Below are 15,970 nucleotides of genomic sequence, written 5' to 3'. Positions count from 1 at the left end.
ATTGGTGTGGCCTTAGTAGGGCTTGAAAGGTGACCCATTGCAAATTATGTTGTTTTTCCATAACTCAGACTAAGTTTTGTCTTCAGAACAGATGTGACAGAGACAACTTCTTGAATCCAATAAAATTGTATCCTCTATTGATATTGATGAGTGTATGATTGTCTGTTTTTAATCTCTGTATTTTCACACTAGAACAATCTGTTGAAGCAGGGGGGGGGGTGAGGGTTAAGGATTTTAGATTATGGAAATAGCCCCCAACTTTGATGGTTACCAGTATTTTTTTAAAAATATATTTTGAAACATTTGGTCCTCACAAGTAAGAAGTGTACACATGTAGAGCTAAGTGAAAAATGTTCCTTTAATTGTCACAATTATAACAGTCTCTTAAAGGATTGCTACAAGACCCCTAATCTACTAAGATGTAACAATAGTACATGTAGATGAGGTTCATAATAGACATTAAGCAAGGCAAGTTAAGCTTTGTTACATGTATATATACATTTTAGGTAATACAAATATGCTACTTAGAATTTAGAGATTGGCTCAATCTATTTTATAATTTAAGGGAAAATTATCTTTTCCCTTGTTGAATTTTTTCATAATTGCCCTGCAAAGATGTAAAGAGTGCAGTGGAAGGTATTAGGCCCTATCAAATTTTCCTTCAAATGCAGAAATATCTTTGCAAAAAAAAAAAAACTGACAATCTTTATGATCTTAGTTGTCAAATTTCTTATAATTGACTATTAAAGGGGGATACATAAAATAACACTGTCTTAGTAGTACATTACAGTGCAAAATTCACTGCTTGTCTCAGTAAATTTGACCAGCCAACAGTGTCTACATACATTGTACAAATTGTACCTGGACATCAGTTGTGACCTAATTTGATCTATCAAGCAGATGCATACAAAGTTTCAGAAGAGTCTTCAACTCAAAATATGAGACTATCTTTCCACATTTGGTAGAATTGATAACAAATTTTTTAGTTGATGTGAAAAACAGTTCCCATTTCCCTTCAAGCCAGGAGACAAACTATCCTCACTGGCTGAAAGAGTGCCAAGAGCTTCTGTACTTCAGAATACAAATGATATTGAGTCATTCTATCTTACAGCTTTAAACATCACATCTTCAGTAAATGACTAGGAATGCACCAGCAAGCAAGCTAGCTGTGAAAACAGTTTTGCAGGGAACTAGCCGTAGCAGATTTTACGTCTTGTCGTCGGTCATTTCCAGGAACTGAGCGTACGCGTCCCTCGTACATTCACCCTTCGGGTTGAAAAGGAACTTGTAGTAGCTTCCGTCTGAACAGATGGCTGTGGAAAATAGAAATATTCAATGCTTGATTCTGAGTAAAGAGACTTTTTTTATACAACCAAGTCGACTTTTTCGACTTCATAAAAGACTTGGTTGTGTAAAAGGAGTCTCTACTCAGTGACTTACCAACCCGATGAAACTTCACGAATGTTTGATTCTGTTTTTTCCCCCCACACATTCCCTACAACTTGAGTTATACCTTTATCATTTTGTGTAACTCCTATTTACTGGTTACATACATGTATATCGCACTTTGAGAAACAGTGTGTTGAGAGTGTAGCACCCCCAGGTATACACAGTTTAGATATACATGTATGCATTATACTGGTGAAGTTGTACTCAAGATTTCTTTAGCTGCATATTTTTCAGGATGGCAGATATACGTGACCCGGTGGATGAATTTTAATAACTTTTTCTCTCTTGAAGAAAAGATATATATAATTTACAATATGTATAACATCATAGCCTGAAGCCAACTCACCTATAACAGAATTGGGCTCAGAACCAAAGGCACAGATGCACTGGGTCTGGTTGGGGACTTGGAAGCGCGAAAAACTCCACTTGGAGGAGAAGTACTTGGGCAGAAAGCTGGCAGCTGCCAGGCTGAAGATAAGAAGAATCAATATGTTTCACTATATGTACATGTATTGTATATCCTGTGTGCAGCAAAGTTAATACATCCATACACAACACTGATGGCATGTGGTAACTTGTGGGAGGTGTGAACATGGAACGTGTTCTGATTTTTTAAAAAGAAACCTGATACTAGAAAAATCTCAAATCTTCACAAAGGGTCTCGTTTTGTGACTGTCTTCGGCTCTGCAATTTTCAATGAATCAATACTGGGGTATGTCAATACATGTATATCTTTGAATACAAATGTTACCTGGACTGCTTGTTTTTCTTGGGATCTTCCACAGCAAATATGTGGACTGTACCATGGTCACTTGACACACACAAGAGGGATGCATCCTGGTTGAAGTTCATGCTGAAAAAGAGATAACCACAGTAAAAAACCTAAACTACAAACAGTCACTACTTCATTACATACTATTGTATTTTACATTTTAAATACAATGTACATGGTAGTAATGCAGATGTATTTCATGTATCTAATTCAGGTAAACTTGACAAATATTTACCAGTATATCTGAGCACTTCCTGTGCCTCTCCTTAACTCATGGAGCAGCTGGTATGATGCTGTGTCAAACACACGGATCAGTGTTCCCTGAAAATATGAAAACAACCATGATGTTACAACATTAATCCCTGGGTTCTTTGCAATTTCTTTTGCTGTCTGAAATGTTTTCATTCCCAAAACAAACTAAAATTCTTTAGGCCACACCAAGTAAATTTTATGGATGACGTCCGCGCGCACATTGATTTTGGCCAGTTCCTAGAGGTATGTCCAGTATCAGGGTGAAGTGGCAGAAGTTAGGGTGGCAGAAGTTGTCTGAAGTTGTCCGAAGTTATGGCCATTTCCGAGTGGTTTTGGGGGTTATCGGGAGTAAAGTCTGACGTCACTGTAACTTCCGACACTTGTGGGGTAGGGTGACAGGTGTCTGAAGTTGTCCGAAGTTGTCTGAAGTTACGTGACGTCACTGTAACTTCCGACATTTGTGGGGTAGGGTGGCAGGTGTCCGAAGTTGTCTGAAGTTACGTGACGTCACTGTAACTTCCGACACTTGTGGGTAGGGTGGCAGGTGTCTGAAGTTGTCCGAAGTTGTCTGAAGTTACGTGACGTCACTGTAACTTCCGACACTTCATACCAGTCACCCTGATACTCCGGGAGAGTGTCTAAAGTTAGGATGACGTCATAACTTCGGACAACTTCGGACAAATTCCGACACCTCCCGGGAGAGTGTCTGAAGTTAGGTTGACGTCATAACTTCAGACAACTTCCGACACCTTCTGCCACCTCCCGGGAGACTGTCTAAAGTTAGGTGACGTCATAACTTCGGACAACTTCCGACAACTTCTGCCACCTCCCGGGAGACTGTCTAAAGTTAGGATGACGTAATAACATAACTTCGGAGAACTTCGGATGCGTCCGATAGCAGGCCGACAGGAGAGTCAAAATACGGAAAAGCACGAAGTTACATATGACGTAAGCTGATGTTAACTTCTGACAACTTCTGCCATTTCACCCTGATACTGGACATGTATGAGTTCCTAGAAAAAAAAACAAGAAATTCCGCTTCCTGTAACTATGACCAAAGAGTCACGACAGTGCCGCAAATCGTCAGATTGACGTGAAACCCGTAACGCGTGTGTCTAAGTGTCTATTACCATCCTGTCAATCTTAGAAAATTTTTCACTTTCCACTGTTCCACCTGATTTATTGCTGTTTTGATGATGAATAAAAGACTTCTTGCTTGTTACACTGTGTCATCTCATTCAATTTGTGTCCTAACATTTGTCGTCTCTTAGTATATTTCTAATCTAGGCATCTTGTTTTTTAGGGCCCTACTTGTTTTTTTTCGCCCTCTCGCATTAGACTTAGGGTCTCCCAAGGACGTCATCCATAAAATTTACTTGGTGTGGCCTTATTTGTAAATACATGTACCACTAAACTTCATGCAATGCAGAGTTCTTACATGAACAATTATTATTAATGCCGATCAAGACCAGTGGAAAGGTATCCTAATTGTAAATACATAATGTGGAACTTAAAGGCATCCAGTGCAGTTATAGGGCTTGGAAACCTGATTTTTCAATATTCTAGTTATGTATCTACCTAATGTTACAAAGTTAAAACCACACTATCCCAATGTATATTGACCCTCATGGAGCAAAAATACCCAAAATTCTGACGGAAAATGGTTACTGAAAGGGCCCTGGGCTGATTATTAGCTAAGGGTACCACCTATAAAATAAAGGACTCATCTTGGGGCTTGTTTCTGCAGGGTTAAATGGCCAAACTATGAAATCCTGATTGAAGTGTACTAATTTGGGGCAGTATGTGTCAATATCGCAAAGATTGCCATATTCAGAATATTTCCAGTTTTGCTGCTCTGAAATCACACTGGATGCCTTTAAACCACTGACCTTTTCTGAGGCCGTGGCGAGCCTTGTTCCCTGTAAGTTCATAGTGATACAGGTCAGGGCACCCTCGTGTGCCGCGATGTCGGCCGGCGCCTTCTCTGTGTTAGCAAGGTCAACGACCTGCACATGACCTGTCCGTCTGGCGGGGAAGGCCAGGAGTGAGTTGTTGCTATTTGGACAGAGGACACACAGACCTGGGGAGGGGTGAGATCATCACACAAAATTATGGACTGAAACATAGAATTATTAGTATCTATTTTTCATTTTTATTTTCTGTCATTTTTACTCAGTGGTACATGTAACACCACTGGTTTTTCTGGGGGCCATGCATCATACATACATAAACATAAAGTACATACAATATAATGTCACATACAATCAATAAAATTTAGATACTGCACAATAAATAATAATAATGAACAAAAAAAAGTAGTTGGCAGAAAGTAAAAGGTGAAAGTACAGACATACCAGTAATGTACAGTGCAACAGTAACAGGACTATGTTAGTATCCAAGGTAATTCCTAGTATACCACAAGTGAAACATCTGTAATTCTAAATACATGTACATGGTGGCTATAATACAGCAAAAAGCATCCTGAAACTTGAAAAGGTAACTTAATGACAGACTAACCTTTGGAATTCTTACACGTCTCAAAGACATGAAGCTGCTGTGGATTCTGTGTGAATGTGTACACCTTGATCATGTTGTCCAACACAACCACAATCCTGGAACAACACATGAACAACACTACAACATTTCATAATAATATTACATTCTATGACTTCAATATACATGAATATGCATCATACTGCAGTGGTAGAAATACTTTTTGTACAGTGATCTGCAATATTGCACAATGTCAAAATTTTCTTCTGCAATTTGAAAATTCTTTTTGCAGGTACACACAAAAGTCCGGATCTAAACCCATGGCATATACAAAATTGCATGTTGGCAAACATTTTGAAAAATAAGTTGTATATTATAGAGTAAGTAGTAAATACTGAAAGCTCTTAAACCCCATTGAACCCCTACCCTGATTTTTGCAGTCTGCAAAATTGCAGGTTGCTAAATTTTTCTAAATTTAATGTCTCTGCAAAATGCAGATGGAAATTTCTAACACTGATAGTGATACTGCATGCTAAGACCTATTAAAGGACACAGACTGACCTGTCTCTTCTCAATTTGACAGCCTTGACGTCTGATGAGAAGTCTAACTCAATAACGTGCTTCTTCTTCAGGTCATCCCAGATCATAACTGGTGGAAAACAGTCATGTAATTTTTTTTCCACAATCTACACTATTTTGAAGATGCAAGAATGTAGGAATGGAAACTTTGGAGATGAGTTTGTTGGGTAACTAAAGAAGGTACGTAATATAAAAGATGAAGTTAATGAAACAAGTCCATGTAGGCACAACAATGACACAGTACTACAAAGTTGTATGTTCTTCACAACTAAGATAAAGATGTTATTTTTAGCCACTTAAGACGTTTGCGAGAAAGTTGTTTATCATGGATTTAGATGTGACACATGGAACCATATGGATCAATCAGAAGCAATGGCATGAAAATTATAATCATGCATCAACAACATAAAAATGCTGGTACATGTTTTTCAACCTAGATATGACATACAATGACCTGTTCCATTATCTGTCAAGAAAAGGTTTAAAGGGTTAATAGTTGACTGATTGTTTGTTTGCCCCTTTGTACAATCAAAACATGATAACTCCAAAACAGGGTCACTTTGTCCTGCATCAGTACTCATGACTTAACTTTGGACTTTTATCTACCCTTAAGTTTACCATAAGGATGTACGTGTAAACAAAAAATACTGAATAGTGGCCAGATGGCAAGCTTTTTGTCTCAGTCCCAACATTTTCTCTACACATTGCATACTTAAGAGCCTTACAATGAAAATGATGATATACAGATCCTATAAGTGTCCATAGCCCCGCCCACTTTTTTCAAAAGGAGGGAATGCAAAGGTTTCTACTCAATCTCTCATTGGTTGAACTGTTAGTTTTCAACAAAACTTTTCACAAGGACAGTAAGTCTGGTAGCAGTCTTGTACCTTTGTTGGGAGGAAACTTTGGGCTCTTCCCTCCCCCGACAAGGGCCAGGTAGTTACACCTGAACAACATCTCCACATGACTGATGCCTCCATCTGGGAAGTCTGGGGGGAAAGAGGGAAGAAAGAAAAATGGTTGTATTGACTAGTGAGCAACATTTCTAAATTTGATGATTAGAAAAAAAAAAACTAATCTACTTATCTTTATAAAATTGATGCCATCAAAATTAGTTTAATGATGGATTAAAGTTAAAGTAATACTTACCATGTCTTTCTTTTTCCTTCAATGGGTCACAGTTATAGATGCGGAACCCATTCTCCATTCCACAGGCAAAACAGCCTGGAAAGTATAAGAGTATAAAAAAGAGTATAAGAGTATAAAAAAAACAGCTGAAGTATAGAAAAATCTAGTTTGGGAGAGGGTCATGGATGTCAACGACAGCAAGTTGACTCACATGGGATTTTGTAACAATATTTGTCTGCCTTGAATCTTATATTGAATCTGCATGATGAATTATTTATAACACTCTGTGTGGACATTTTTTTAGTATCACAAGGTGCAGGAAATACAGATAGAAATTGGATTAACTTTCATTAGGGAAAGTATGGAAGTATAACTGGGTCTAAGGTTTTGGACCATCTCATTTATAAGGTTAATTACATAATGTTACATGTATTTGACTTATGCAGGTTTGGGCCAATTCAATTCCTAATGATGGTTCATATCACTTTTCGTTGTATTGTGGTAAATACATGTACTTTCATTTGCTTCCTGTCAATTTTTTTGTCGTTTTGTTTGCATTGACATACTTTTTGCAATTAAGTTATTGAAATTAAACTTTCTGTGTACAGTATTTTGAAATGTTTCTTAATACTCACAGTATGTTGACCATGAACTTTGAACTGAGTTTCTGAGAGAGGCTGATGTAACTTATAAGATTTGTTCTGCCATATTACTTGTCACGACTGAAAGCTTTTTGTAAGTCTTGGTGACATAGAACCCTTACAAATTATTCTGTAGTTCAGCCAGGAAAAAAACTCAAGAGGTGCATGAGGCAAAGTGAGAAATGGGGTGGGGCTCGACGTCATGTGGCACTAAGCTTAGCTTAGGCACTCATCCAAATCATTACCCTCTTATATTTCCTCAAAATCCAAAGACTTCGTAAAATCGTAGATCTTAAACATTGGGCCTCTTAATCAAGGCCCAACATAATTTTTCCTTCAAGTCTATTCAAATATTTGACTCACAAACCATCACAACTTGATTTTTGCTCGCTAACGTTTGGTTACGTTGTGACACACATTTTCTCTTACCTTGGTCTTGATTCCAGCCGGCATACAGGAGGCCATTGTCATGCAGGCTGCTAGTTCCAATATTCATGGTTACAGCCAAGTTCAGGACGGCGTCTTATCTCGACCTTGACCGCCCTTTTCCGTTAAAAAAATCCTGATCGCTACAACTTTTGCGTCCAACAGGAAATAAACCCCGCCATTGCTGAATTTGTGACCTTTCGCCCCTAAAACGTATCCCCACATTCGCTACATCGATGTTTACGTGTTTACCTTGCAGATAAGTAACTATTTAGTGTTAAACTATCACTATATAAAACAGATAATGATAAACTGCCGATACAAATTATCACGTCTTGACGTTTTGTTCTTGTAAACTCTACAAAATGCCAAAATCCATGTTTAAGAGAGGATTTGAATCTGAGGTCGAGTGTGATACGCTACGTTGCTGTTCCTCAAATAAACTCTCCGGCATTTGGACACGCGGCTTCGATCTGCGTCTCTCAGCCGCCGAGTCTCTCGTCTTTTCTCCGTCGTCTCCTGCGTTTTTTACGCCCAATCAAGGCAAGTGTTTCTATCAAACGGCTCGTCAAGTGTTGGGTGATGTTGTGTCCGCTGCTGTGGCTTGAGTTCGCTCGTAACAGCTCGCTATCGGTGCCGGTTTGTTGGCTATTTTGAGCCATGCCTGTTTCCTATACGTATACGTGGGGGTTGCATAAGCATAAGCAGTCGCAGTGATTTCCTCTAATCTGTCTGCTGGAATTCCCAGACTTCGTTGGTGCCTTAATTAACGATGCTAGGCGACAATTGCTGCCAGCCTGTCGTCATTACATACAATTTCTCCCAAACGTCAACTTTAAACGTAATCATAAAAACCAGGACTTTCAGGTTGATACTACAAGTCTACAAAAATTTTCACACAGGTACGTTTTATAAGTAAAAGGTGGGCCATCTCATTTTAAAGTTCAAGGAGTGGCCTTGAGCAATGTTATTAACACAGAAAGGGAGGGAGATAAAGACCATGCTGTTGTACGTTTTATATACTATTTCGACATTGAAAATAAAGGAGAAAGCCCTTGAAAAGAAAAGCTTGGAATGATTGAGTGGATGTAACTTTGTTGCACATCAGGAGAAGTTCAAAGTGCTAACGTTACATATTTATGATTAGTGATGCATACCTAAACCCAATTTTAGGTTCAGGTCCGGATTCAAGTCCAGAGGTTTAGGTTCAGGTCCGGACTTAAGTCCGTACCTAAACCCATGGTATATACAAAATTGCATGTTGGCAACCTTGCAATGTTGTCTGGGTGAAACTTTGGCCACATAACATGGAGGCCGGTACTTGACGATGTCCGATGGCAATGTTTTCTTCATTTTGCAGCAAATATTTTACAATCTACGTAAGGTTTTAGATGGTTTGGAAAGAAAAGGGGTATGCGAAATGGTCTTTTATGGTAATAAGTCCGGACTCGGTTCTTGACTTTTAGGTTTTTTTGGACTTGAACCTAAACATTCTTACAAGTCCGGATCCAAGTCCAGTGAACCGGTATGCATCACTATTTATGATAAAATATTCAACTGTTATTTATTCAAAACCTTTTGGCCATATTTTTCGTAGCATAACCCCCTCGACTTGTGACTTGGTTCCTTCCAAGCAAAAGCTCAGTAAAGGTTACACATACCTACTATGTTCCCATGTCTTTACAGACCCCTCACGTTGTCGACATGGCCGTCAGGAAGAAGCTGGAAGGGTACCAGTTCTGGGAGGAGACCCTGAAGAAGGCGCGCTACGTCGTGGCTCCCATGGTGGACCAGAGTGAGTTGCCATGGCGACTGCTGAGCCGCAGGCATGGCTGCCAGCTCGCTTTCACGCCCATGTTCCACGCTGCGCTGTTTTCGCGAGAGGAATCATACTTCAGGGATGCCATGCAGACGTGTCCCGAAGACAGACCTCTCATTGTGCAGGTTGTGCATTAACTCAAGTGACTGCTTTATAGTTGTCAAAGTAGCTACAATAATATTGTTAATCAGACTTTCTTACTCCAGATATGTGTCCCAAAAATGTTGAACTTCAGCATTTTCATATTAAAACAGATTGTATATCACATTCAATCAATTACAATAAGATCAGACACTTAAAGAAGTAATAATACGTGTTCACGATAATGATTTTCTGTGGAGTGTTTGCATGTGATTTACTTAAAAGCAGATGAAGATGTGATTTGTAAAGTATTCTAATGTGTACTGAAGACCTAGAGCTTGTGTGACGTAAGGTCCTTTACAGTGATACTCCCACAGAAAATGATAGCCCTAGCAACACAGCAGTAACTGGTTTTTACTTTTGTTCTGTCCACAGTTCTGTGCGAATGACCCCAACGTCCTGGTGCAGGCTGCCCTGCTGGCCCAGGACCACTGTGATGCCATAGATCTCAATCTGGGATGTCCTCAGTCTATCGCTCGAAGGGGTAACGTTATATAGCCACAATTGTTTTAACCTTTCATTCATTTTTGGGCGTTGTCCTTCTAGTGTTGTTGCACCACCCACTGTTTTTTTTGTTGCTCTTAATTTGTGTGAAGTAGTGACTGTAAGGGTTTACTAATACATTTGTAGTACTTTGCATTGATTTTTTTTACTCACTGAATTTCAAATTGCAGTTACTATTAACGTTAACTGTACTAACTTCATATTTTGTATTGTATTTTATAGCGAGTGTTCCCATGACAGAATTTGGTGGTGATTATTCACAGGTCATGTTACATGTTATTTTTTGTACAGGTCACTACGGGGCATTCCTACAGGATGACTGGGACCTGTTACGTAGGATGGGTGAGTTAAGTGTCGTGCATCAGCTGCTAGTCAAGTACACCGTCAACAAAATGAAGTGTTTGCAATGTGCTGAACATGCTGTCAAGTATGTGACTTTTATAATCCTGTCTCCTGGAATGAATACTAGAATTCTAGTGATACAGTACTAGACTCTAAAAGGATTATACTAGGTCTTGCCTTTGTTCCAAAACACAATACTGTTAAAGGATTGTGGAATTTAATTAAAGATGTAGCAATCTTGAATCAAATCTGATCAAGAGCATTGTGAACACCCAGACTCGTTTCTCGTCATTGGAACGAATATTAAAGTTATATACTGATAGGTAACAGTTAGCTGTAATGTACATAACACGAGGCTACCTTGTCACATTCCCCCAGTCTCTGCTGTCCATGAGCGGTGCTCCGTGCCTGTAACCTGTAAGATCCGAGTCTTCAATGACATACAGAGGACTGTAGAGTACGCCCAGATGCTGGAGAAGGCAGGTTGCCAGGTATGTTGAATACCTTGCATTGAAATGGTGTATACTAACTTCCTTTTTTGTGTAGACATTTGTGGTAGCCTGGTTGCCATCCTCTGTAGTTTTCTGCCAGCTCCCCTTGTTGCTGGCTACCACCGTGGTTAGCTAGCGACAAGGGAGTAGGCAGTAAACTACAGAAAGTGGCAACGAGGCTACATTTGTGGCATTAATCTATTAGTCCACCCAGTGTTGTTCTCTTGTTCCTCTCTGGAGAGTTAATGTTGTAAGCACCACGCCTGTTTAAGACAGGGAATGATGAGGATACGATACTCTGTTGCTCTAGCTCCTGACAGTCCATGGACGTACAAAGGAACAGAAGGGGAGTCTTACAGGCCTGGCCAGCTGGGAGCACATACAAAGCTGTCAAGTAAGCATCTGTCAAACTGTCACAGGAAATTCTCTTTGAGTGTGTGTTATGTAGTACTGAATTAGGACTGTTCTTATTGATACGTTTCTGTCTGAGACCAACCTTTGATGCATTGAAAGAACTCTGCATAAGGTACAAATGTATGTACATGTAATAAGTAACACTCTAGATCCCAGATTGGGTTGTATGAGGACACTGACAGTCAACTTCAGTTGTGAAGGACCAAGATCCCAGATTGATTATGAATGCTGTAAGCAGCCAACTGATAGCCTTGAATGCCCGTGGACCAATGTTGATTTCACAGGGACAATGTGAAGATCCCTGTCTTTGCCAATGGGAACATCTTGAACCTCCAGTGTGTTGAGAAGTGTCTGAAGGAAACGGGTACAGATGGAATCATGACTGCAGGTGGGTCATGAGGGACGTTTTTAACACTTGGTCTTTTTTTGGTGAGATGTGATTTGCACCCTTTATTATGCTGCAAGCTAAAAACTATGTTGGTGGCTGTGAACATTTTGATTGTGTAGTACACATACTATCGAAGGTGAATGGTAACATGTAGTTTTTGCATTGTGAATATTGAAATCTTCCCTACGTTTTGAGCATAGTGGAGCAAACTTTGGGTGAGAACTTTAATAGCCTGGAATCCATCCATCCATGCTTTAAAACATTGCCGGTTCTAGGAGTCACCGCCACCAGTAGCTCCTAGAACCAGCAATAGCAAGTAGGGATGGATTCCAGGCTAGAACTTTCAAGGATAAATAGAATTGAGCAGTGTAACAGCCTCACTGCTATTTCCCCAGAGGGAAACCTGCACAACCCTGCCCTGTTTGAGGGGAGGAACCCTCCTGTGTGGGAGATGGCTGATGAGTACTTACAGCTGGTCAGGGAGAACCCGTGTCAGCTGTCTGCAGTCAGGGGACATCTCTTCAAACTCTGGCATCACAGGTAAACAACCTCCGCCTTTCAAGGGGGCCCACATGCCCTTTTTCGTAGAGCGTAATCAGGTCCGTAGAGACAGACCATTCTAATTCAGCGTAGAGCGTAATTGGCGTATTTTGCATAGAGCTAATTCCCCGTTTTAATTCTACGTAAAATGTTGTAGCCACTTGGAATTAATTGTAAAGCACAATCGAGAGGTTTGCTGAATTCAGTGTAATACGTACCCAGCTCTGAAAATTTAGCATAGAACTTGGTGGGACCTCCCCATGCAGGCCCCCTTTCAAGGCACAATACCTCCAAGTCTGTTGTGTTGCTTGCTTCCCTGTCAACCTGAAAGCTAGAATTTAGAGACCACTTAAAACAATTTTATAACATTTTGGGATATACATGTAGATAAGATTTGATTAGTTGGCTTGAGTCCTATCTCTGACAGTTGCTATCAGCGTACAGAGACATTAATATTGTTGCCTTCTTCACAGCCTACAGATCCACACAGACATGAGGACTGCCTTGGCACAGGGCAAGACTTTCGACAGCCTGGTTGCTGTGTCTGAAGAAATGAGGAAGCGTTGTCAGGTATGCCTGCCCGTCTTGTCATCTAGGTTACAATGCCGTTAATGCATGTGTATTCTCCTTACCAAACAACAAGTGTTTAGGGTTCAAGTACTACTTAATGGTAATCTTAGTGACTTGACCTTTCACATATTTTTTTTCAGGAGGAGGCATCAAAGCCTGGTGCAGATCAGCCAACTAATGGCTTACCCTTCCCACACTGGATCTGTCAGCCCTACATCAGGCCAAGGTACAAACGTATGGTGGTGTTAGTAGTAAGGGGAGAAAGTATTACATACTGTCTGCACCATGGTTGTACAGAGTGGTATCTATTTGCTCCAATTAAAGAATACAGTGGATCCGGACTTAGTCTGGTTAACCTGGCAGAATTGATGAAGATTGCAGGATATTACATTTAGATGTGATAGATGTGTGTACATGGAAGTTCATTGGCAATAATCTGAGCAGCATCCTCACCAGTTAATGCATGCTTTGACTGACTCATTTACACCATAGTGTGAGTCAGTGGGAACGATTGTAAAAGTACGAGGATGGTACCCAGATTAAGTTGGTGAGCTATCATTACATGCATACTACTAGTACTTGCGGATTGGTCACTCATAACATATCTTTTGTGTTTTTTTAGGGGTGACCAGAAAGAGAGGGAGCTAGCCAACAAGGAGCGACCACCAAAGCGGCACTTAATCCAGGAGGGAGAGAATGCCGGGTTGTCACGGAACCAGATCAAACGGAGGATGCGATACCCGCACAAGAACTTCATCAGCAAAGGTGGGTGGTTCCCTACAATAGGATAGCACGTCCTAATTTAGTTACATAGGAAGGATAAAAGTCAGGAGGTTGTCAACCAGAGTGTTCTCAAATTATCTCACTTTAAACACCTTTTCAGTTTATTTTAGGTGACTCTATCTTTACTTTCGTCTGCACTCATGTCGTCTTGGATATTATGGTTAACAATGCTGTGTGCCATATATAGGCTTGGGGCCATGGATTGCTTGTGAGAAATGCGGAAACCCAAAGGTGAGATTTTCTAGAGTTTACATCAGCCAAAGACTTTTCAAATTTTGAATTTTTATAGATGAATTTTTAGAGGTTCTGATGGTTCAGAGCACTAAAGTGGTATTTATAGAATTGTAGAATTAAGAGAACTGCATTTCAAAGTAAGTTATTGTTCTGTGCTGGTACCAGGTTGTGTAATGTCTCTTTCTTGATGTGACTTCCAGGGACTGAACTGTGTGTTTAACTTGTGTCGAGCCTGCTGTAAAGTCCAGGCACATGCCGAGAAGATGGACTGTCCAAGTGAGTCACATATTTCAGAACAATGCTAAAAGTACGGTATGTCGTGATGTTCCTAGTTTACAAAAATTTGTAGCAATTGTTGCAGTGCTTCGAATTACTCTTTGAGACATGCTGGTAAGCAGGACTGAACATTTATCTAAACTTGATGTCAGGACTCCCTTCTCTGTAGAAAGATTACATATTATACAGTCCTTACATATTGAAAAAGATGAACTGGAACTTTTCAATAACATATTGTTACCGTGACTGTGAAATGCTTTTGTTACCCACTCCTCAGGTCATCGACTCTGGTTCAAAACCAAGGAGGAGCGACGGAAGTTATGGGAGGCAAAGAAGCGGCAACGAGAAAATACAATCGACGCACCTGCAGACAACAAATCACCTGATCCAGACAATCCACAGAATTCTGTTCAGAAGGAAGACAGCTCAATGACTGCTCAGGTTGATGAGAAGTGTGAAACAAATGGGAAAGAGACACAGGCCCTTCAGCATGGGGAGGGCCCAGTACTGTCAGAAAAGGCCTCTGAGGTGTCACCTCCTCTCATCCAAGACCCCAAAGGTGCAGAGAATGCTGAGGAGTTACCTGATGTGAAGAATGGGGACATTCAGGACTCCCCACCTACCAAAGTGTGCCTGCTTGATGCAGAATGAGACACAGCAGGCCTGGGGCAGACCATGGGGGACACGGAAGCTAAGATGAAGTAAACATTTGAGTGCTACGGGTAACAAAAGAACAGGAAGGGAGGAAAATGGACCAAATAAACCCAGGGTAGTGCAAGTGTTCAGGAAATGTTTTATCCTGTAATCTAACAAATTAGTCTTTGGGTTGTTCTATGAGAAGTAAAAGAACAAATTTATGGTAGATCTAAACTATGTCATTGTCTTATTTTAGTTTTATTACCTTTACTTGTATGCTGTATTTAGTAGTTTATGGTTTGAACCAATGGTTTCAAGTGGACTTTTGCATGGTGGCAAAATGTCAGTGTAAAGTCAAATCTCATACAGGTACTGTGATTCTTTCCTTCTAGTTCACATTGACAGGAACAATTTGCAATCAAGGAAAATAAAATGTGAAAGCAATACTCTGGTAGTGACAGTAACATGAGACTGTGGTACATCTTTGTTTGCTTGAAAAGTTAAATATTTCAGTCAATTTTGCCACAAGCTGTTTCAAAATGTCTCTGAATGTATGTAGCAACATTGTGGTAAAAAGAATTGGGCATGCATTATTTTTCAGAGGGTGCAATGTGGAAAACGTCTCACTATAGGAAACACAGGCAAGTTCTAAGATAAGAACATGAGTTCCAGACAGCCTGCTTCAATACTGATAGGACTATTTATAATATGAGTAAAAAAATACTGAATATTTGAAATAACTATGTGAACAGTAACTATTTTTGTCTATTTGTAAATGGTGTAATGAAAAAGTTTGTATCAATAGCCAGTGTGTGCTTTATGATGTCAAGCGTGCTTTATATGTTTTGATAAAGACGGAAACTATATCACTGGAGATGCACTGGTATGAAACTCTTGTTGACAAACAAAATACTGTAAGGCCTTCATCTGAGCAAATATTCTGGCTAGCTCACTGTCAGTACTTCTGATTGAGTTGATATAACAGGATTGTACTTAAGACTAAGTGTAACCAAGGGTGATTAATAAACCTTGGTGTAACTGCTCTTCTTTCATAACTTGATACTTCAACTGAATGATTTCATTGTGATTTTG

The 15,970-nt window shown here is 39.9% G+C and overlaps 2 protein-coding genes across 2 annotated transcripts; one reads left to right on the top strand and one right to left on the bottom strand.

Annotated features, from left to right (window-relative positions):
• Nucleotides 1-340: 340 nt before the first annotated feature.
• LOC109463290 (WD repeat domain phosphoinositide-interacting protein 3-like) lies at nucleotides 341-8,103 on the bottom strand. Its single transcript, XM_019760037.1, has 10 exons — nucleotides 7,744-8,103; nucleotides 6,695-6,769; nucleotides 6,433-6,534; nucleotides 5,528-5,615; nucleotides 4,991-5,085; nucleotides 4,363-4,553; nucleotides 2,457-2,542; nucleotides 2,201-2,302; nucleotides 1,796-1,917; nucleotides 341-1,313 (listed from the first exon to the last, which is right to left on the bottom strand). The coding sequence occupies exons 1-10, from the start codon at nucleotides 7,808-7,810 to the stop codon at nucleotides 1,207-1,209; spliced, it is 1,035 nt and encodes a 344-aa protein (XP_019615596.1). The 5' UTR covers nucleotides 7,811-8,103; the 3' UTR covers nucleotides 341-1,206.
• Nucleotides 8,104-8,174: 71 nt separating this feature from the next.
• LOC109463289 (tRNA-dihydrouridine(16/17) synthase [NAD(P)(+)]-like) lies at nucleotides 8,175-15,930 on the top strand. Its single transcript, XM_019760036.1, is given in 15 exon segments — nucleotides 8,175-8,283; nucleotides 9,427-9,684; nucleotides 10,076-10,184; nucleotides 10,496-10,546; nucleotides 10,925-11,037; nucleotides 11,348-11,419; nucleotides 11,421-11,431; nucleotides 11,736-11,839; nucleotides 12,235-12,379; nucleotides 12,853-12,949; nucleotides 13,090-13,175; nucleotides 13,572-13,714; nucleotides 13,920-13,963; nucleotides 14,167-14,242; nucleotides 14,520-15,930. Coding segments are annotated over 14 exon segments (1,665 nt in total). The 5' UTR covers nucleotides 8,175-8,283; nucleotides 9,427-9,444; the 3' UTR covers nucleotides 14,894-15,930.
• Nucleotides 15,931-15,970: the final 40 nt, after the last annotated feature.

The sequence above is a fragment of the Branchiostoma belcheri genome, unplaced genomic scaffold, assembly GCF_001625305.1.
Source record: "Branchiostoma belcheri isolate BF01 breed outbred unplaced genomic scaffold, Haploidv18h27 scaffold124, whole genome shotgun sequence".
Lineage (NCBI taxonomy): Eukaryota > Metazoa > Chordata > Leptocardii > Amphioxiformes > Branchiostomatidae > Branchiostoma > Branchiostoma belcheri.
The sequence above is the reverse complement of the archived record's forward strand: the minus strand, read 5'-3'. Positions and strand labels throughout refer to the sequence as shown.